The sequence below is a fragment of the Arvicola amphibius genome, chromosome 1 (genome assembly GCF_903992535.2).
Source record: "Arvicola amphibius chromosome 1, mArvAmp1.2, whole genome shotgun sequence".
Lineage (NCBI taxonomy): Eukaryota > Metazoa > Chordata > Mammalia > Rodentia > Cricetidae > Arvicola > Arvicola amphibius.
In genome coordinates, this window is record NC_052047.1 from 181820905 (window position 1) to 181842783 (window position 21879).

Below are 21879 nucleotides of genomic sequence, written 5' to 3' on the forward strand. Positions count from 1 at the left end.
CAGGGGCAGACTACAGTGTGGTCTGACAAAGGACAAAGGAGAAGAAACTTGCAAGGAACCTAGAGAAGTAATCCGACCCGGTGTCACTTGTTTTGAAACTTTTTGGATCAGTTGATGGGGCTGTGGATAAATAATGATAGGGTAGGACTGTCTGGCCTCCTGACTCGGTCATTAGTTTGCTGAGTCACACACACTCAGCCAGTGACCTACCCTTCAAAATGACAGGGCCAGGCATGTTGACACTCAACCTTTTCAAGGCTGAGGTAGGAAAGACTTAGCCTGGTGTGTATGAAGTTCTGGGTTTGGTGTCCAGCACCACAGATTTAAAGTTGGGGAGGGGGTTGCAGGGTCAAAGGAGGCTTTATTTTCAGCTTACTCATGTGCACCACACTCCAGCCCCACAACCTTGCAGCCTGTTTCTTTGAACTCTTGCCCTCTCGGATTATATTTTCTATTTTGCCTTACAGGGCAAAGAGGTATTGTTTTCACTTGGGTTTTATTCTTTCCTTTGCTTATTTGTTTTAAGGCAGGGTCTTTGCTCAGTTAGGTCTCAGATTTCTGGCCCTCAAGCAGCTTTTCAACCTTCCCTTCTGAAGTTGGAACTATGGGCAAACACAGTGTTTTAAAAATTTGCTAGTGAGGTTATATCCACTGCCCACTCATAAACCTATTTTCTCTTATTTTTTTAGAATTATTTTAATTTTATTGTATGGGTGTTTTGCTTGTATGTATATCTGCACCCCGCTTGTGTGACTGGAGCCCTTAAAGACTGAGAAGCAGGTGTCAGATCCCCTGGAACTGAGATAACAGATGGTTATGAGCTACCATGTGGGTGCTGGGAGTTGAACCCAGGTCCTATGGAAGAGCAGCTAGTGCCTTTTAACTATGAGCCATCTCTCTAGCCCCCAAATTTTTAAATTTTCATTTAAAATTATGTATCTGTATCTGTACCTGTGAGTGTGTGGTGCCTTCATAGTCCAGAAGAGGGTTGGAGTTACAGGGCATCATGATCCACGTGACAAAGGGTGCTAAGAACTGAACTCGGGTCCTCTGCAAGATACTCTTAGCCGCCGAGCTATCGCTCCAGCCCTGTGTCCTACTTTTGTGATAGCCTACTTCCATGGCTTTCCATTGGTATTTATTTTGACTTGAAAGAGGGTGCTCTCTGCAGAGGCAGGCTTAGAATACTAGGCCTTTCTCTCACCCATTTTGCTTTTTTCAATACAGATCCTAAATTTGACCCAGGCCCTAAAAGACAATAAGAGTCCCCTGCACCTGGTCCAGATGCCACCTGTGATTGTTGAGACGGCCCGTTCTCATCAGCGGTCTGCAAGCGAATCCTACACACAGAGCTTTCAGAGTCGGAAGCCCTTCTTTTCCTGGTGGTAGCCCTAGAAGCGGGCAGAAGAAATCCTGCAGGTGACAGGCTGGGAGCAGGCCTGGAGAGAAGCTGGTGCACGGCGGAGCCTTTCAGGGTCCTTCCTCTCTGCTTGCCGCCTCCCTCAGGGAGAAGCACAGTCAGGGACAAGAGTAATCCTGGACCCTTCAGTGTTGGGGAGCTGGCATCCAGGCAAGGAGTCCAGGTGGCTGAGGAGGACCAACTCCCAGCATCTGATGGCAGGTTGGGAAGGTCCCATCTCCCTGACAGCCCCTCTACATCCCAGTTCCCTCTTATATTCTGCATCAGAAAGACACAACAGAAACAAACTTAAATGCTTATAGGAAAACCCAGATTAGATAATCTCACGTCAGAAGCCCCTAATCTAGACCTAAATTTGCTTAGACAGGCTCTGCTACCAAGCAGTTGTTCACTCCCATGAACTGAGCTGTGTCAAAGCCACACCTTCCCTTTCTGTTTTTGCCATATCAATCCTCCCCCTTGCCACACTGTGGTACTGGCTTCTTGTGGCAGTGAGGCTTTTACCCTGTACCTGTTGAGGCTCTGCACATAATCTTCCTGTTCTCTGCCTGTTGCTGCTTGCCTAGCGCTCAGCTGAAGAGAAGGCTAGCCCCGGCAGTTGTTGTTAAGAGCAGATGTGTAGCACGTGGAGGTGATTGATTTAGCCTAAGTGCATGCTGGGTGCTAGGGGTGTTCCATGGGGAGCCTGGCACAGCCTCACTCCTAGGTCCTTCCTCAGTCTTCATCTGTTTCTACTTGGTTTCTGTTTTCACTATTTTTCCCAACTTTTAATGAGTTCAGTTTGGGTCCTGAGGAGGCTCTCCATAGAGGTTGTCAGTCAGTTCATGAGTGGCAGGACAGTGTCCTTGTTCTTCCTGTTACTACTGCTGCCTGGAAAGCAACGGGACCTGTGCCCTGCCTCCTAATTGGCAGTGCCCCACGGCTCCCCGCCTTCGTGTCCTGGGTTGCTTTCTCCTCAGCTTCCTGAAGAGAGGCCTTCAAACAGTCCCCCAGTGCCTGCCCAGCTCAACGTGCATCTCCTGCTTCCATGTGTCTTCTCCCTTGCCAGGTGTTTGAACCCTTTCTACACCAAAGCAAAGAACTGGCTTCAGGAGAGAGTAAAAAAGAGGGCCACCTGTGGCTGAGAGGCAGCCGTGTTCACGCCCCGTGCTGTGTTCCCTGAGGGTTCTCACACTCTACAATTGGTCAGTCAGCCTTGGAAAGAAATTGTCTTGAAGGCTTGAAAAAACCAAAGAAAGGGAATGAGGACCACAGCTGTGTGTCTCATCGGCCTGCCTGGCTCCTACCATCCAGGCGGCAGATCAGAGTCACACAGCTCTCCCATCAGCTGGAACAGGCTGCTCCCTGTTCAGTCCAATCTAGGAGCCAGCTTACTATCGACTTCCACTCAGCCAACAGGAATCTCTGAGCACTGGATATGCATGCTCTGTGGACAAAGGCACCTTTGTTTGCCCCATCCTGACAATCCCATCCAGCCCACTTGGACTTTACCCTCAGACCTATGTTTGGGAGAATTCTTGCCTTCTGATCACAGGAGCCTGCAGGGGTCCAGGTATGTGACATTCTTCATAGACATCTTTGCACCAGACTGTTGGCGAGACTCCACACTTGTGTGCTGGGGAGAGCCTGAGGTGCCTGGAGAGAACCTGGTGTTCCACCAGGCTCTTTTGCACTGTCTTACTCCAGATCAGCTCTGCCATCAGGAGGAAAATGGGTCCAATGTAAGAGGAAGCCAGTGCCAGGCCTGATGGGCAAGGGTGCAGGCGTCCTTCCCTGCCTCTCTCGCTTGAAGCCTGTACTCAGGTTGCCTTGAACGCGGACTTTGGGAGTGCCAAGAGCCCAGAGTGTCGGGCACTTCCAGAACAGCCGTCCCTCTGCCAGCCTTAGGCCTGTCCCCCATGTCTAGGAGTGGAAGCTGGTTGGTGAGAGCTGCTGCCCTGTTCTTCTAATGCACTGTATGTAGAATTGTATGTATTGTATTTAAATCAATGCAAATGTATGAATAACAAATCCAGTTCTGATCTCTTTGTCCTATTTTCTTTGGGGAAAGGAAAACAAGGTAAATGCAATTTTAAGGGCAAAGAGATGTGTTTCTATAAAGTTACAAAGACTCGACTCCTGAAAACCAAGTACTTTCCTTAGACATTCCAAAACCTGGCCTGAGTCTGTTTGTTGATGGGACACATGCTTGTCTTTGGTAAGCACACTTGTTACAGATTTTCTCTGGTAGGGACTCTATATTTGCTCTGGCCTCTTCCTTAAAGTCAGATTCTAGGATTAGGTGTACAATAGTGGTTTTCAACCCATGGGTTGCGACGTGTGTGTGTGTGTGTGTGTGTGTGTGTGTGGACGTGTGTGTGTGTGTGTGTGTGTGCGCGCGCGCGCACGCGCGCGCAAATGACCCATTCACAGGAGTCTCCCAAGACCATCAGATTCATGGAAGTAGCAATTACAGTAGTAACGAAAAGAATTTTATGGTTGGGGTCACCACAACATGAACTATTTAAAGGGTCGCAGCTCTAGGATGGTTGAGAGCCACTAGTGTAGAGGTGAATTTTGAGAGGTTGGCTTTTCTGCTTGGCCAGCAGAGGGCAGTCTTGCCATATAGGGTCCCTGAGGGTATGGGTTGGCGGGGAGGGGGAAGGCTGATGAGCACATAGTTTAGACTAGGAAAAGCCCTTCACCTCTAGGTTAGCAGGCCATAGTGCTGGTGTGTAAGATGATTGATTGGTCCTGTGCCATCCAACCTGAGTATGGTTGGCCCTTGATGGTGCCTTCTGAGAGATGATGCTCCCAACAACCAAGGACCCAGTGCCCAAGTGCAGAGACCCCATTTTTCCTTATAACTTCCCACCTCTGGAAGATTAGGTTGTAGTACTGGGATCTCTGGGGCTAAGGGTTGAGAAAGTACAATACAAGCATCCAGCCCAGATTTAGCTCCTGGGGATATCCTGCCTGGCTCAAGTCTATTTTGGAATTCTCCCCTTCTGTAACAGACTCACAGAATTCTTGAAGTAAATGTTTTTATTTTCTACATAAACAAGTTTTCCCTTTGCACTGGCCTATGGCACAAGGGTGTGAGACGGCTGGCTGCTGCATGGTGACAGTAACTGGCAGTTAGTGGCAGAAATGGTGAGTGCTGCATCTGAGCGCACTTTTATCCCAGGGGGTGCCATGCAGCCCAGCTGTACTGTTAGGTCTGAGGCATGAGCAGCTTTGTTGTGACCTCACTGAGAAGAGAGGTTCCACATGGCGCAGAGTCCAGTGGATGCTGGTTCTGGTCTGAACCGAGGACGACATTCTTATTACTGCTTTCATCACCTAGACAGGGTCCTGCTCAGACCTTGCAACTCCATAAGCCCTTTGGCAAAAGTTCCTGCAGTATCTGGGGAGGCCGTCCCCACCCCTTCACTGGGTCAGTGTCTGATCTGGTGGAGGTAACCTGTGGGACCTGGCTTATTCCAGTTTCGGTGGACTCTGGCACTTGTCCTCCGGGAGTTCCCAAACTGCTCACTTGATGCTGTGCCAGTGGCACTGTCCGGTGGGTCGGCCGCTATAGAACCAGGCTCTGTTGCTCTGTTGGGAACAAGTGTGATAAGCCAACGTCAACATGGAGATGTTTTATCACTATAAAACACTACTCAGGATAAAAAGAGACTACACCAAGAACTGTATGACTAGGTGCAGCTTTCCAACTCTGAATGGTGTTTTGTTTTGTTTTTTGTTTTTTTTAGTTTTTCAAGACAGGGTTTCTCTGTAGTTTTGGTGCCTGTCATGGAACTAGCTCTTGTAGACCAGGCTGGTCTCGAACTCAGAGATCCGCCTGCCTCTGCGTCCCGAGTGCTGGGATTAAAGGCGTGTGCCACCACCGCCAGGCTCCAACTCTGTATGTTAAGAGGGTAGGCTGGATCGGGGAACGGGCACTCACCAAAGCTCCCCTTACCTCCTCTGCCTTCTTGATTCATGGCATAAGGCAGGAATAAATGACATTAGTTAAGGCAAGCAGTGAACACTAACTTGCCATCTCAGGCCTGAGAACCTGCTCAGTCTCTGCTGTTTATAATGAGGGGAGGATCCTAGAGGGAAACTTGTGATGGGCTTAAGGCCAGGTTGTTTACCTAGGTCCCCAGGGCCCACTACTCTTGGGCTGTCAGTGACATGGGCAGAGAAAGTCTTTACTGCTTGTTCCCCTTAGGATCTCCTCAGTACTATCTGAGACCTCTCTGTAGTCCCCTGCAGGCTTTAACCAGGCCTGCCTTTGAACGTTACCCATTCTACTACTGGTAATTTTTCCCCTTCCAGAAATACTCCCTTCTGCTGGCCAAGAGTCTCAGAATTTGGTAGTTCTGCTTTGACTGGGCTTTCTCCTTCTCATGGGGATCACAGGGCCATGTGACTCCAACAATAATGATAGTCTTAGGGGCAATAGCAGTATAAACACAGACAGTAGGCACCTTACAGTGAGGGCATCCCTTCCACCTCTTCCCTGGGTCCTTCAGTCCCAGGCCCCTACCTCAGGCGGCTGCAGTGGTTCTGCCTTGGGGGCCTTTTCCTGCGCAGTCTCCTCAGGGCCTCAGCAACGCGGTGATCCCCTGCACATTCCCAGATGATCTGGGCCCGTTCTTCAGCCAGCTGGTCCCCACTGCGCTGGAACAAGCCCTGGATCTGCACCAGCTCAGCATCCTGGAAGATGTTAGCAGAGGCCTGCTTGCGGCCCCGGGCCTCAGTTGAAACCTGCCACAAGGGTGGCTCGCTCACCACTGAGGCTGGGGTCCCCATCGTGGGTGCTCTGAGGATAAAAGGTGGAGATGTAAGCACTCCTGTAGCCACCTACAGAGACGTCAACCAGCAGCTGGGCATAAACTGGATAGGGGAAAATTCAAACACAGTCACAGAAAGATAGGTACACATTTGCCATAAAATAGGAAGAGTGGAATAGGGGCTGAGAATGTAGCTCATTTACTTGGTAGAGTGCTTGTATAGCATGCATGAGACACTGGGTTTGAGCCCAGCACCACATAAACTAGGAATGGCAGTGCATGTCTGTAATCCCAGCATCTGGGAGATGGAGGCAGAAGGATCAAAAGTTCAAAGTCAGGCCTGGAGAGACAGCTCAGCAGTTAAGAGCACTGGCTGCTCTTGGAGAGGACCACGTTCAGTTGTTGGTACCCACATGGCTGCTCAGAACCATCTGTAAGTCCAGTTCCAGGGAAATTCTAGCCTCTGTAGGCACCAGGCATGTTTATGGATATACATGCACTTGTACACATGAAATAAAAATAAATCTTAAAAAGGAAAAGCTGGAGAGTCATCCTCAGCTGTATCTCGAGTCTGAGAACAGCCTGGACTACACGATGGCAGGTTTTTGTTTTTGTTTTTTAAGAAGTGACAATAAAGACAAGCATTTCCAGTTTGCTCTCTACCTGCTCCAGCAGCAGCCCTCACCCTTACCTGCTGTTCTTTTGTTCTCTGGAAGAGTCTGAGTCACCACTCGACCTTCAGGACTACTGCCCCTCCCTTGCTGTGGCCTCCACCTCAACACATTATTCCAGTTGTTTCCACGCTGCACTGTCCCAGTTTCTATCCTAGCCCACTTCCTTTTCAAGACTTAATACCTAAGGTAAATCCACAGAAGACATCCAGATAGAATCACAAAAGCTATATTTTAACTGGAAAACAGGAGTAAGAAAGCCTGTATCTCAGACACTCTTACAGAACCCAGTTCAAACCCGTGTAGTAATGAACTCCAGGAACTGGTGGATCTGTGCAGCGAGAACAGAAGCTAAGTGACCAAGGCACACTTTGAGGCTAACGGGAAAGGGCAAGCATGGGTGCTTACTGTGTACTGAACGATGCGCACAGCATCATCAATTCTCAAAATAACTCTAGAAGGCGGGTCCTGTCATCACTATCCCACTGCAGGAAAAGCAAGGGCTGGGCCCCATAGTTTAAACCCCTGAGCCTCCTGTTGTCCATGGCAAACAACTCATCCACGAGGAGTGAAGGACATCCCTTATCCCACAAGTTACTAGTGTCAGGGTCGATGACAGCATCCTCAGCCTTGAACCAGTGGTGCTCTTCAGAAGAAGACCTCCAGGTTCCATTAAAGAACTCGGACTGCAGCCGAGCCCAGTGCAGTGTGGCATGTGACTCAGAGGATCAGGGTTCTGTCCCTCACTGGTTGACAGGCCTCAGGAATCCCCATCACCTCTGGCCGATTCCCTGCCGTGTGGGGGCAGGTTGTGGCTGGTGGCCTGCTCTTGTCAGTGATGTCTTGTCAGGGATGGGAGATGACACTGCCTGCTCCTTGTTGGCCGGGGACTGCTTGTGTGGACAAGTCTCACTAATTAGGTCCCAGAAAACTTCGACTCTAGTTACTCTTTTCCCCACCCCCAGCCTCCCTGAAGGCCAGATACTGTTTTACTACAGTGGGTGGAAGGGTCAGAATCCGGCAGAAGTCGGAGAACACTGCCAAGTGGCCAAGACTCTTAGGCTGGCCTGGGGTGGTAGGAGAAGGGGTGATGTCCCTCTTTCAGATTGGCAGTCCCATCACCAAGTAGCAGCTGCCAGCAGGAGGAAACGGCCACTTTAGTTCCAGCACCCACCTACAGGACACCGGGCTTTAACTGGTCAGCCTCCAGTGAAACTATTGGACAGCCCCGGGTCCGGCCTCAGTCACCCCCGATGAACCTTGGGAAGCCTTGGCACCTCCAGATTTTGAGGCCCTTCACTCTGGGAGCCTCACCCTGGAATTCAGACAGCAGAGTGAAGCTGGGGAAAACTGATAAAGTGGGGTCACGATACCATCATAAGACACTTCCTGTCTCATTCACTGTGTTCAGTAATTCCTCCCCGAATTTCCGGGACAAAACCTCCAGGAAGCTCAAGTGTATACTTGAACAATGGTACTTTTTAAAACTGGGAAACGAAAGCATGGGGCTATTAAAAGAGTTCATTCTAGAGCTGCCGTGGAAGAAGCGTGAATCTGCGAGCTGATGAGTGAGGACTAATTACAAAACGTTCAGCTGGACACAGTAGGCTGAGAATGAACCCCCCAAAGTAAATACTGAACGTTGACGATGACAAAGTTCAACTTGTTTTGAGTCAGACGTTAAAGGGAGAACTGTACGGCTCTTAAAGATTTAAGGCATGCCTCATGCCTCACCTGGCCAGTGCACTGGCAGCACAGATGCTGTGCAGTGGGGGCATTCTCTGTAGCGTGTGACATTAGTTCCACTGCTATTCTATAATTTCTCCATCCTGTCACCTCTCAGGCTGGCATAGGTAACCCTGGAGACAGAGCACACTTAGGTGGGGTGGCAGTTCTCCCTGTCAGGTTGCCACCTTTGAATAACCTTGGTTATGGCAATACTCGCTTTAAAACAACTAGAGGCTATAGCTCAAGTTAACACTGTGGGCCTGGCCTGCTACTCTGTACAGACATACCTCTGGACAACAGCCAAAATCTATTGTTCCTCAAGTGGAAAACCACATTCAAATGGCCCTGTGTTCCATACACTGCTGGCTTTCCAAATCTATGCCCCAGAAGCGAAGAAGAAAACCAGGCCCTTATTCTAGACCCATTTTCAGGCATGACCTGAAAAATAAACTAGCAGATCGAGGAACTGGAAAGAATTCAAGCCCCTAAATTCCTGGCAGTGCCCTGATCACAGAGACCTTGGACAAGTGTCATTTTTCCTTTACTTCATTTTGTTCATCAATCAAAACGGTGAGGGGAAAAATAATCCTTACTGGGTACAGAGATGAAATATGAGAACGTCCATCCTGGCATACTACGCATTCTCTACACTGCATATTGGTTGAATGAAAACCGATGCCAAGGGAAATCTATTAACAACTATGTAGAACCACGGCCATCACTGCTGGCTTGCAAACCACCCAGCCGGGCTTCAAAGAGAGACAAGGTCATTTGTGCCCCTTTAGAACCATGGTTTTATGACTGACTTCACAGAAGAAAGCCTCTTGCTGTGTCAAGCACAGAGCAGCACTTTTAGGGGACTTTTTGGTCCTCATGTGAGGTGGCATCCTAAGGTCCCTTGTTAGTGGGCACTATTGTTAAACTCATTTTCCAGATGAAAAAGCTGGAAGTAGTAACCTGCTCAACACCCTAGGCTGGTAGGTAATCTTAGGCTATTAACTAGGCGGTCTGACACCGAGTGCCTACGATCTCAACCAGTGTTATTTTCATTCTTGCCAAATGGCTGAGAAGATGTTCAAAAGAAACAGGGACAGAAGGTTCGGAAACCTCTGAGAGCCTGCCATCTGAGGGTTTTGGAGGTCGCCACCGAGCCACAGACAGAATTCCCATGCCAGCCTCAGAGCTGGAGTTAGAGCGAGCTCCATGGGGAGTTAGATCAATGTCAACCTATAGCCAGTTCCAGCAGACCCCAAATAGGGATCCGGCAGCTAAGACGCCCACTCCAACCTCTCTGGCTTTTCGAAGGGGCAGACGCGGCTGCCCTGAAGGTGATCGCAAGGGCCAAAAAGCTGGTCAAGAGCTTGGGAAAAGGTATCTTGGTAGAAGGTACAGGGTGCCATCCCCAGCCCAGACGGCCCCTGGGCTCAGATGTGGCCGCTAGCAGAACAAGAGGCCCTTAAATGGATCTAGGGTTTGCGACCTGGCGAGTTCCTAGCTACGGCCGTCCTCCCGTGCGCTCCCGCGCAGAGCTGAGCCGGACCGTGGCCTACCTACCTGGTTGCCTTGGCTGCCCGAGGCTGGCAGATCGCAGCCCGGAGCCTGGCCGGAGCCACCTGGATCGCAGCCACAGTTCCCCGGAGAAAGTGCTCTGAGCTCCTCAACAGCCAATCCTCGGCCACAGCCCTGCAGCGAGCAGCTGAGCCAACCTTCCCAAACCGAACTCAGAGACTCCGTGGGCCAATCAGCCCCTGCGGAGGGGGAAGGGCGTGTCTAGCTCCTCCCCTCTCCCTGCCCGCCTCCAAATCGAGTGCGGAGATTCTTTGAGTCCAATCAATGGCAGAGTATCGGTGAGGGGCGGGTCCTTCGGGCCCTCCCTTCCCCTCCAAACCTCAGCCCTCCCCACGCCTGGAGGCTCCCCCTTGATTGACGTCAGTCCTAGGGCTGGCTTGGTTTTGCCCGCACGCACGCAGGCGGGGCGGGGTCGCATTCCTGCCATGGGGTGCGGCGGAGGCTTCAGGCCCTGCAGGGAGCACGTGACAAATGGTCCCCCCCTCCACACTTTTTTCTGGGCTGTGTCCTGCGCACGTGGCGCGTTGTTCTGTTAAGTTATTCATAACCTGCTACGCCTAAAATTCACCTCTCCTCCCAGAAGCCACCTGGTCCTGCGTTCAGAATGATCTTCAAATCTTGTAGCAACTGAGCAAGTTTGGGCCTGTTACCTAAAGGAAGAAGTACTTAAAAGTTCCTTTCTCTTTGACGTCTTCCACCGCGACCCTTCCCAGTTCGGTTTCCTTGTTAGGCAGTAACAGAACTACTACCATTGCCTTGGAGTAGTTAACAGCCTAGCAATGAAGGCTAACACTGAACACCACTTAGTCTGTGGCTGCCATCATGATCACGTGAAGCTGGAAGAGAGTAAAGAGGCATGTTAAGGAGGTCCTGGAAACCACGAGAAGAAACACAAGTGTTGAAAGGAAGGCGCTGAAGTTTTTAGAACGAGGAAGAATGGATCTGGGAAGAATAAAGGTAGAGGGAAGGAAGGTTCCTGCGGTCACGATAGAACTTTTCTCCAAAGAAATGAAGTGAGGCCTGGAGATTCGCTATAAATAGCAAGGCCGGTTGGTCGCGCACACCTTTAACCCCAGCACTCCGGAGGCAGAGCCAGGAGGATCACTGTGAGTTCGAGGCCAGCTTGATCTACAGAATGAGTTCCAAGGCTACACAGAGACACCTTGCCTCGAAAAAAAACAAAATAAATAAATAAGTAGCAAGGTAGCCATGGTGGAAAGCAGAAGGCATGGGCCGGCAATGAAGCCTGCATTTGCCCCTCGAGCGTCTGTGAGCTGGGAAATAACGTGATTTGTACTGATGAACTGACATTCTGCGGGTTTTATAGAGTGCCAGTAACGCAGTCAGTACTCTACAAGTGTTAGCTCATTTCCTCCTGGTCTTAAATTTGCATTTTTAGAAGGTCTCACCAGTTGCATCTTGCAAGTTGGGTTGGAAGGGCAGAAATAGTTTCAGGGGACCCATGGGGCTCTTTCTCTCCCTCTTCAGCCCTGGACATCTGGTCCTCGGCCTGCTAGGCAAGTGCTCTACTACTGAGCTCCTTTGTGCCCAACTCTTATTTGTCTGTCTGTTACTCTGGAGAAATGCTTGTTTCCTTCATTGGAGGGTTGTTTATGCTCTTATCCAGAAAGGTCAGGAAGGATGCTGGGGCAGCAAATGGTGGCAGCAAGGTTTCCTGACATTTCTCACTTCAAAGCTGACATTCTAAGTTAAGTTTCTCTTCTGTCAAAGTTCCAGGTGGGGAGGAGATAAAGGAGGCTGGAGAGATGACTCAGTGGTTAAGAGCTCTGGCCACTTTTGCTGAAGGCCTGGGTTCAAGTCCCAGCATCTGCGTGGCAGCTCACAACCATCTGCAGGAGGATCTGGTGCCTTTCTCTGACCCTGAGGGTACCAAGCACACACCTGGTGCACATAAACTCAAACAAAACACCCATACCCTAAAAACAAACAAAACAACCTTGAAAAAATGTTGTCCTGGCTGGGATTGTGGGATCCTTTTTGCAAGGCGAAGGGGAATTTGGTTTCTATCCCTCCACATCCCAGTCTATATAGATCTTTGTTGTCCCTCTGCATGAAAGCAACAAAAGCATGTTCTTAAGGGTGTTTTCTCCGCTTTTCTTGAAGTCCTGGGGAGATAAAGAGAGATAGAGATAGAGATAATAGAGAGAGAGATTCAAGAGCAAGATCACGCAAGAGCAATTAGCGGGCAGTGTTCATTCCACTCTAACTGTTGCTGTTGCTGTAAAGTCTCATCCAACTGTGACTGAGGAGGGGACTGCAGGCTTTTAAACCAGAAGCCGTCCTTCAGACACAGACTCCTCTCACCCACTCTAAGCTCCACGAGAGTCAGACTCTTAGCACATCCATGGTTAAAGGACCTGGCAATTCTCTTGCCACCAGCTCAGATGGGTACACACGGCAGGAATCAGGAACTTGTGACTTGTGGGTCGGGTGTGGCTAAGGCTGGGTGGAGGACACCGGCTGTCTCCAAACAGTTTCGCAGGCATGGACGGGTGCTCACGACACAATGGAACCATTTCCAGTGCCACAGTTTTATGATTCAGTATTTCTGAGGAGAAGACAGGGCACTCCCTAGTCATGTGGGCCATGAGAAACCTCACCAGAACGGTGCAGGAAATGGTAACTACAACAAAAAAGGACCTTGTTTCTTTGTTTTGAGCCAGGGTCTCTGTGGCTCAGCCAGGCCTCAAATTCCAGGTTCTCTGGCTTCAGCCTTCTAGGCGCTGGATTACATATGTAGTTCACCATACCATAGCTTTATGGGTCCCTGTTTAGAGGAGGTTGTCACTGAGGAGTGCCCCTCGTGTCATTCAGCCAAAGACTTGGTTTCATCCAGGGCCCAGATCAAGGTGGTAGGAATGGGGCTGGAGAGATGGTTCAGACACTTGCCAGCAAGCTTGAGAACCCGAGTTTGACCCCCAGAACCAACATGACAGGAGAAAACTGACTCCTGCATGTTGTCCTCTGACCTCCACACACATCCTAGACATTAGCATGGAGACATACACACACATGCACAGTGCATAAATAATCAATAGAATATAATAAAAATTGAGATAAATGAAGAACTTTGGGTCGCAAACTTAGTAGAGTATGAAAAAAAAAAACTCAGCAATTAAAATAGATAGCATCTTTTTAGGGATAACATCAAAACAGATGCCAACAATTGGAGAGGAACAAACTATGAAAATTTAAAGTAAAAGATGGACCTTTGTTTGTTTTTTGTTTTTTAAATTTTTATTATTATTATTACAAATTTTCACCTCCTCCCCTTTGTTTGTTCTTATGACTTTGATTTATTGTGTACCAGACTCTCATTTTCCAGCAGCCTTCAGTTCCCAGCCAGGCTGTCCTCAGTGGCTTCATTAGGGCTGATGGTAGCATTCAGACATATTGGGCAACTCTACTTTTTATTATTTTTGGTTGCGGGGCTTTCATCTACTTTTTCCAGTCAGTTCAGGACCTGGGAGGGGTATTTGCATAAGAGAGTACGGGCACATATTTGCCCTTTTGTTTCCTGCTCCAATTGCTTCAACTTGGTGCTGAGGAAAGTCTAGGAAAGGGTTTCTACTTATTCTCCCTAGACCAGTGATTGGACCTTTCTGTCCCTCAGTTTTCTTGTCTTTAAAATGGGAACGATTGAGGCTGGAGATACAGCTTGGTTGTAAAGTGTGACTTAGCAGGAAAGACATGAGGGGTTTGGTCCCCAGTGCTGCAAAGTAATAACATGTTTGATAAGAAATTTATTATGGGTGTGACTGTACCAATGAAAGGAAGCACTACAGGCTGAGAGCGTCAAACAGCCACAGACTGACGTTTCTGGTTGTTGTTCAGTTTTTGTTGTTATTGTTTTGTTTTGGTTTTTGTTGTTTTTTGAAAAACAGGGTTTCCCTGTGTAACAGCCTTGGCTGTCCTGGAACTTGCTCTGTAGACCAGGCTGGTCTCGAACTCACAGAGATCCGCCTGCCTCTGCCTTCCCAGTGCTGGGTTTACAGAGGTGCGCCACCATTCTGGGTGTCCCTGAACTTCTGATTTGCTTGCAGCACTAGCTTATATGGTACTGGGAACTGAGCCTAGAAATAAATCCCTAGTCCCTAGACTGAAAATATTTGAAAAATAAATGGGGTACAGATGAGTGGTAGGTGCTTGCTTACCTTGTACATGCAAGGTCTCTGTTCAAGTAAGTCCTGGGATTTCAATACAATAAAGATACTCTTATTTTGAGAGAGAAAAGGTATGAAAACAAAAATGGATAAACATGTATAGACGTGTGTTTCTGCATGTCTGTGTGTGTCTGTATGTTAGTGTTATCCTGGGCTCAAACCTAGGGCCTTATACATGCTATTCATGTGTGCCACATATCCAGACACACATGTACACATACACACTGCGGTGATTTGGATGAAAATGGCCCCACAGGCTCATAGGGAGCGACATTATTAGGAGGTGTGGCCTTGTTGGAGTGGGCGTGGCCTTGTTGGAGGAAGTGTGTCACTAGGGATGGGCTTTGAGGTTTCAGAAGCTCAAGTCAGGCCAGGTGGTTCACTGTCTCTTCCTGCTGCCTACAGATCCAGATGTAGACCTCTCAGCCACCTCTCCTGCGCCATGTCTGCCTGTGTGCCGCCATGCTTCCCACCATGATAATGGACTAAACCTCTGAAACTGTTAAGTCTGCTCTAATGAAATGTTTTCCTTTGTAAGAGCTGCTGTGGTCATGGTGACTCTTCACAGCAATAGAAACCCTAACTAAGACACACACAATTTAAAAATAATAAAATAAGTGTTTAAAACAAGTGGTAAGGACTCAGTTTCTGCCGTTTAGATGGTGAAGGAAGGAAGAGAAAGAGGAAGGGGAAGGAAGAGAGGAAAAGAGAGAGAGGGAGGGAGAAAGAAAGAGAATATCTAGTAAGACAGACTCTGGTAGGAAACATTTCAGGACTTACTTCTCTCTGTTTCTTGTAGGCAAACCTTATCAGTTAAGTCCAATTGGAAGCCAGAGAGGGAAAGGAGCTTCTGGTGTGGTTGAAGCAGGTTGTCACCTCGGCCCAGAGGGCAGGTGCAGAGTAGAAAGTGGTGGACAGGGACAGGCGAGTACAGGGAAATGACATGCCAGGTGTGTGGCTATAGGATGGTCAGCTTGACAGAGTCCAGAAGATAAGTTTCTAGAGTGATAGTAGATTGGTTTTTGTTTTGTTGTTTTGTTTTTTTATTTTTGGGGGGCTCACCACCCAGCTCCCAAATACATGGAGACTTATTCTTACTTATAAAATGCCCGGGCTTGGCTTGTTTCTTGCCAGTTTTTCTAATTTAAATTATCCCATTTCTCTTTAACTATGTTTTGCCTCTAGGTTTTTACCTTTCTTTATTCTATATATCTTTCTTTCTTACTCTGTGGCTGGCTGAGTGGCTGGGTGACTGGGTAGCTGGGTGGCTGGGTGACTGAGTGGCTGGGTGGCTGGGCGGCTGGGTGACTGGGTGGCTGGGTGGATGGGTGGATGGGTGGATGGGTGGCTAGCCCCTGGTGTCCTCCTCTCCTTTTCCTTTTCTTGTGCCCCTCTTTTGCTCATGAGCCAAGATTTCTCGTATTTATTCTTTCCTGCCTAGCTATTGACTGTTCAGCTAATTTTTTTTGAGACAGGGTTTCTTTGTGTAGCTTTGGAACTGGAACTCTCTCTGTAGACCAGGCTGGCCTCAAACTCACATAAATCCACCTGCCTTTGCCTCCCGAGTGCTGGGATTAAAGGCGTGCTCCACCACTGACTGGTCCATTCAGCTCTGTGTTAGACCAATCAGGTGTTTTAGACAGGCAAAGTAACACAGCTTTACAGAGTTAAACAAATGTAACATAAAAGAATTCAGCACATCTTTGCTTCATTAAACAAATGTTCCACAGCATAAACAAATGTAACACATGTTAAACTAATATTCTGCAACAGTGCATTAATTGAGGTTAAAAGACCCACCCTTGGGGCTGGAGAAATGGCTCAGAGGTTAAGAGCACTGGCTGCTCTTCCAGAGGTCCTGAGTTCAATTTCCAGCAACCACATGGTGGCTCACAACCATCTATGAGATCTGCTGCCCTCTTCTGGCAGGCAGGCATACATGCAGACAGACACTGTATACATAATAAATAAATTAATTAAAAAAAGAAAGACCCACCCTAAATATGGCTGGGGGTCTTGAACAGCATAAACAGGAGGAAGTGGCCTGAGTACCAGAATTCGTTGCTCTCTGCTTCCTGCCTGCAGACCTATGGCCGCCTGCCTCAGGCTCTGATCACCAGGACTCCCTGCGGTGCTGGACTTGGCCATCAGACTGGGAGCCAGAATAAACCCTTTCTCCTTTAAGTTGCTTTTGCCAGATATTGTGTCACAACTAGGGGAATAACTAATAACCAGCGAATGATATAAGCAAATAGAAACTTGTTCTCTCTCACTGCCAGAGGTCCAGAGGCAGGGAGGCTTCAGGAATGGCCTGGTCAATGGTTCAGTGGATTTGGCTCATCGTCCTGCTGTACCATCTCTGCACACTGGCAATATTGACTCCCGTAAACCCAAGAAGTTTTATGGGAAAGATTCAATCAGGACTCCATTTCTTCCTAAGCAGCATGATTTTGATTTCTTTGTTGTACTGTTTTCATTATTATTATTATTATTATTATTATTATTATTATTATTATTATTATTATTATTTTAAGACAAGATACTTTTTTTTTAAAGATTTATTTATTATATACACAGTATTCCGCCTCCGTGTATGCCTGCAGACCAGAAGAGGGCACCAGATCTCATTACAGATGGTTGTGAGCCACCATGTGGTTGCTGGGATTTGAACTCAGGACCTCTGGAAGAGTAGTCAATGCTCTTAACCTCTGAGCCATCTCTCCAGCCCCAAGACAAGATACTTTTATGTAGCTGTCTGGAACTTGAGATTCCCCTGCCTCAACCTCCCCAGCATTGGAATTACAGGTGTATGCTACCAGGCCTGGCCTACACATTTTTTCATGTACTACCTCTGGATTTTTTTGTTTTGTTTTGTTTTTTCGAGACAGGGTTTCCCTGTAGTTTCTAGAGCCTGTCCTGGAACTAGCTCTTGTAGACCAGGCTGGCCTCGAACTCAGAGATCCGCCTGCCTCTGCCTCCCGAGTGCTGGGATTAAAGGTGTGCGCCACCACCACCCGGCGGGTTTTTTTTTTTTTAAACATAGCCCTGGCTGTCCTGGAACTCACTCTGTAGACAAGGCTGGTCTAAAACTCACAGATTCGCTTTCCGAGTGCTGGGATTAAAGGCGTGTGTCACCATACTCAGTTTGATATTGAGTTCACAATCAAATTAAGCTCAGAATCTAGTGAATTCCTAATTCACAACTCATGCCTGTATCACCTCCCCCACCCTCAGCCCCGTATTGGTAGGGTGCGTTTCCTGTCATCACCAAGGCTACACTGATATCCAAAGGGGGTGACCTACTTCAGAGTTTGCTCTAGTGGGCTTTGGCACCTGTCTAAGGACCTGTATCCATCATGGTAACTCCATACAGAGTAGTTTAATTCTCCCAACATCCTCTGTTGTGCCTGCTCATCCCTTCTTACGCTCCGGCAACTGTCCATCATTTTTCTTTTCTAGAGCATCATATACATAGAATCATACAAAACATAGCTTCCGGGGTTCCTTACTTTATTTCCACACTTGAGATTGTACATAGAGCCTTGTACTTGAGAATACCACTGAGCTACACCCCAGTCCAGAATATAGCCTTTACCTTTCTTTTTCTTTTTTTTAAAAATGTATTTATGTATACAGTATTCTGTCTCCACATATGCCTGCATGCCAGAATAGAGCACCAGATCTCATTACAGATGCTTGTGAGCCACCATGTGGTTGCTGAGAATTGAACTCGGGACCTCTGGAAGAACAGCCAGTGCTCTTAACTGCTGCTGAGCCATCTCTTCAGCCCCAGCCTTTACCTTCCAGTTTGGCTTCTTCTGCTTCTATGTATTTATTCCTTCCTATATCCTGTGGCATGGTAGCCTGTTTTGTCTCAGCACTGAATAACATTCCAGTGTGGTATACCACAGCTCACCTGTCCCTTTACTCACTGAAGGACATCTTGGTTGCTTGCAAGTTCAGGAAATAATGAATCAAATGTCTTTATGCACCGCTGGGCAGGTTTGAACTCATTTGAACACAATTACTATAATAAGGTGATGCTGAGTTTTGTGAGACACTGTCAGACTGCCTTTCAAAGAGGCTGCTCCATTTTGCATCCCATGAGCCTCTGCTGCATCGCATTCTTGTCAGCATTTGGTGTTGCCATTGTTTTGGATTTATTACTATTATTATCATTTCCATTTTGATAGGGTCTTGCTTTGTAGATCTGTTGACCTCACACTGGCTGCCATCCTCCTGCCTCTGCCTCCCCAATGCCCCGCTGTATCCAGTTGTGGATCTTGCTCACTTTAATAGGTACTCGTGACATTGCATTGTTTTAATTCACAATTTCCTAATTACACATTATGTTGAACATCTTTTTATAGGCTTTTTTTTTTCCATCCCAAATCTTCTTGGTTTAGTTTCAGCCTTTTTGCTCTTTTTAAACAGAGCATTTATTTTTCATCGTTGGATTTTGAGAGTTCTTTATTTCAGCTGTCCTGTATGTCTTCTGCAAATCTTTCATCTTAGTTTACATCTTGTCTTCTTGTCCCCTTGATAGAATTCATGCATTGATTTTAAATAATGAGGACCATTTTTCCTCAACTCTATCCATCAAATTTACCCTCACATTTCCTCAGCTGAAACTGGATCATATATTTAGTCTTAAATCAGTCCCAATAGAGATGCAGATTGCCATGATGATCCCAAACCCATCCATCCCCATGTTTACCTCTGCGCACATTGCCATCTGATATCTCAACAAATGCATCGCCAACAGGAACAAGAGGGAGAGTGGCTGGCAGGCAAGCCATTCCTGTTTACCACAGATACTGGGGGTGATGGATCTGGGAACCCATGAGGTCTAGTGTGAGAGAAAGAGGCTCGTTCTTTCTACAGCCTGAACTTCTTAGAGAGCCTTCTCTCTGGTCCAAATTCAAAACCAGCAGCCTTAGTGGAGACTCCACAAATGGCTTGGAGAAGCATGCTTTAATATGGTAAATATTGTTTTTAACATTAAAGAGCAAACTTGCCAATCACTGTGCCTCTTTCGTTGAGATAGGTGATGTGAAGTGTAAAAGTCTTTCACCAAAGAAAGCCCGATGTGTGACGTGGTGTGGGGCACTGAAGTCCCCTCAGAAGCATCCAGTCCCTGAATGCTGGTGGAATTCATCTCCCACCCTTCAAATCATGCAAGTTTACTAATGTATCAAAAGCACTTGTGGCTTCCTGGTAATCAGATCACCTCCATGTAATATTGTCATCAGATAGGCAGCTGTGATGGTTGGTGCACTGTCAAGGCCATCAGCATGATGGATGGTTGAGGCCATCAGCATCCATTCATGACGGAGGACAGAAGAACAGGCAGCATGACAGACAGCCTTTCTCCAGCTCTGAAGTCATGAACTGTGGTGCCAGAGATGAGGCTGTATGGACTCCTCCCACCAAAGCGGACTAAATACCTCTACTGTACTCCCCCAAATCACCATTCTCCAATGGGACCAGCAGGCCACATAGGGCAAATTTGTTGTAACTGTTGGATCATGAAAGGGTAGATTTGTATCGATGACCACATATTAGCAAAAAGCAGCTTAAACTAGGAGTAAGGGCTTATTTCGCCTACCAGCTTGAGGATACAGCCCACCATGGCAGGAAAGACAGTGGGAGGAGCATAAGGCAGATGGTCCCATTGCATCAGCAATTGGGAAACAGAGATGACTATAGGGGCTTGTGCTGGGTGGTTTTATGTTGTCTTGACATAAGCTAAAGTCATCAGAGAGGAGGGAACCTCAATTAAAAAAATGCCTCTATAAGATCGAGCTATATCCAAGTCTGTAGAGCATTTATTTAAAATTAGTAATCGATGGGGGAGGGCCTAGTCCATTGTAGGTGGGGTCATCCCTGAGCTGGTGGTTCTATAAGAACTGTGTTCTGTTTTGTTTTGTTTTGTTTTGTTTTTTTGAGACAGGGTTTCTTTGTAGCTTTGGAGCCTGTCCTGGAACTCACTCTGTAGACCAGGTTGGCCTCGAACTCACAAAGATCCACTTGTCTCTACTTCCAGAATGCTGGATTAAAGGCATGCACCACCACTGCCCAGGGAGAACTGGGTTATTAAAGAACTAGGTTCTATAAGAAAGAAGACTGAGCAAGCCATAGGGAGCACGTCAGTAAGTAGCAGCCCTGTGTGATCTCTGCGTCAGTTCCTGCCTGCAGGTTCCTGCTCTGAGTTCCTGTCCTGGCTTCCTCCACGGTGAACAGTGTTGGGAAGGGTAAGTTAAATAAGCTTTCCTCCCCAGGTTGCTTTGGTCATGGTGATTTAGCACAGCAAGAGTAACCTTGACTATAGGACAGTGCTTAACTCTCATTCCCTTTTCTATTCAGTGTGGGACACAGCCCATGGGGTGGTCTTCCCTACATTCAGGAAGATCTTCCTTCTTCAGCATACCTTCTCTGGAAACACCCTTGCAGACGTGGTGTAGGTGTACCTGTCGTCCTTTTTTTTAAACTGTTGCTGCCTTTCAATCCCCGGCTGCAGCCTGAAGGAATTCTGTTTCCTCAGGCACCGACTCTTTCAAAGCGACGAAGGGAACTTAACTAAATCTCTGTTCCTCTAAAGAACTCAAGATGCAAGGTTTGAGGTGGAATTCTGCTCCTCAGAGAGGTTGAACAGCAAGTAGCTCACCTCCTCTCCTTTCCGCTTCTCTCCAGAAGCCCCGCCCCTGTGCTTCTCTTAGCTCCTCCTTAAAATCCCTTCTCCACCTGGCTCCTCCCTGCCACTTCCTGTTAGCTAGCTGCTGACGCAACCTCCTGACCACAGGTGAATTTTATTTAATCAAACACATCTTTGCATCATTAAACAAATGTTCCAGAGCATAAACAAAAGTAGCACACCCTAAAATAACAACATGTACCTGGGAGGTGGTTCCAAGTCTAGCCACATAGACAGTGAAGTCATCCCAGCTCCAGATCTGAGAATGCCTTCCTTGCCCGCCGTGTTTCCGGCTAGGACTGTCATCCACAGACTCAGAGGGGGCCTTTCCCACCATCATGGGTGTGTTAGTCATTTTCTGTTGAAACACCATGACCAAGGCAACTTACAGAAGCAAGGGTTTGTTTGGGCTTATGGTTCTAGAGGGAAAAATAGTCCATATTGGTGGCAGCAGGCAGCAGGCCTGGTGGGCTGGAGCTGAGAACTTCTTGCCAAAGGCAAGAAGTAAAGACCTCTCTCAAAGTCGGTCTCCAGTAACACACTTCTTCCTACAAGGACACATCTCCTTCACCTACCAAAACACCCCACTAACTGGTGACCAAATGTTCAAATGCTTGAGACTCTTTATCACTCACACTGCCTCAAGGAGACTTCCCTTAGCAATACTTAATACTCTAATGAAAAGTGATGATTTTATTCTATATGATATAAGACAACATGCATAAATTTGATACATTATGGTTTCATTTTCACTTTAGGGACAAGGAAACTGGCTTCCACATAGGCATAAGGACCTGAGTTTGAATCTTCAGAGTTCATGTGAAAACAGCAAAACGTGGTAGTGTGCACCTGC

The 21879-nt window shown here is 47.6% G+C and overlaps 2 protein-coding genes across 2 annotated transcripts in view; one reads left to right on the top strand and one right to left on the bottom strand.

The window, feature by feature from the left end:
- The window catches only part of Pi4k2a (phosphatidylinositol 4-kinase type 2 alpha), a 29388-nt gene extending 25947 nt beyond the window's left edge, over window positions 1–3441 (top strand). The window contains exon 9 of the mRNA XM_038346830.1: window positions 1228–3441. Within this exon, the coding sequence (XP_038202758.1) occupies window positions 1228–1389 (162 nt within the window). The 3' untranslated portion in view covers window positions 1390–3441. The remainder of the gene's footprint in view (window positions 1–1227) is intronic.
- Window positions 3442–4426: 985 nt separating this feature from the next.
- Window positions 4427–10303, bottom strand: Avpi1 (arginine vasopressin induced 1). Its single transcript, XM_038331765.1, has 3 exons — window positions 10134–10303; window positions 5934–6209; window positions 4427–4996 (listed from the first exon to the last, which is right to left on the bottom strand). Exons 2-3 carry the CDS (start codon window positions 6197–6199, stop codon window positions 4837–4839), a joined length of 426 nt encoding a protein of 141 aa, XP_038187693.1. The 5' UTR covers window positions 6200–6209; window positions 10134–10303; the 3' UTR covers window positions 4427–4836.
- Window positions 10304–21879: the final 11576 nt, after the last annotated feature.

Coding starts and splice junctions, on each gene's coding strand:
- Avpi1 (XM_038331765.1), bottom strand. CDS start 6,199: ATGGGGACCCCAGCCTCAGTGGTGAGCGAGCCACCCTTGTGGCAGGTT. Junction 4,997..5,933: donor AACCACTGCAGCCGCCTGAG/GTAGGGGCCTGG, acceptor TGTTCCCAACAG/AGCAACAGAGCCTGGTTCTA.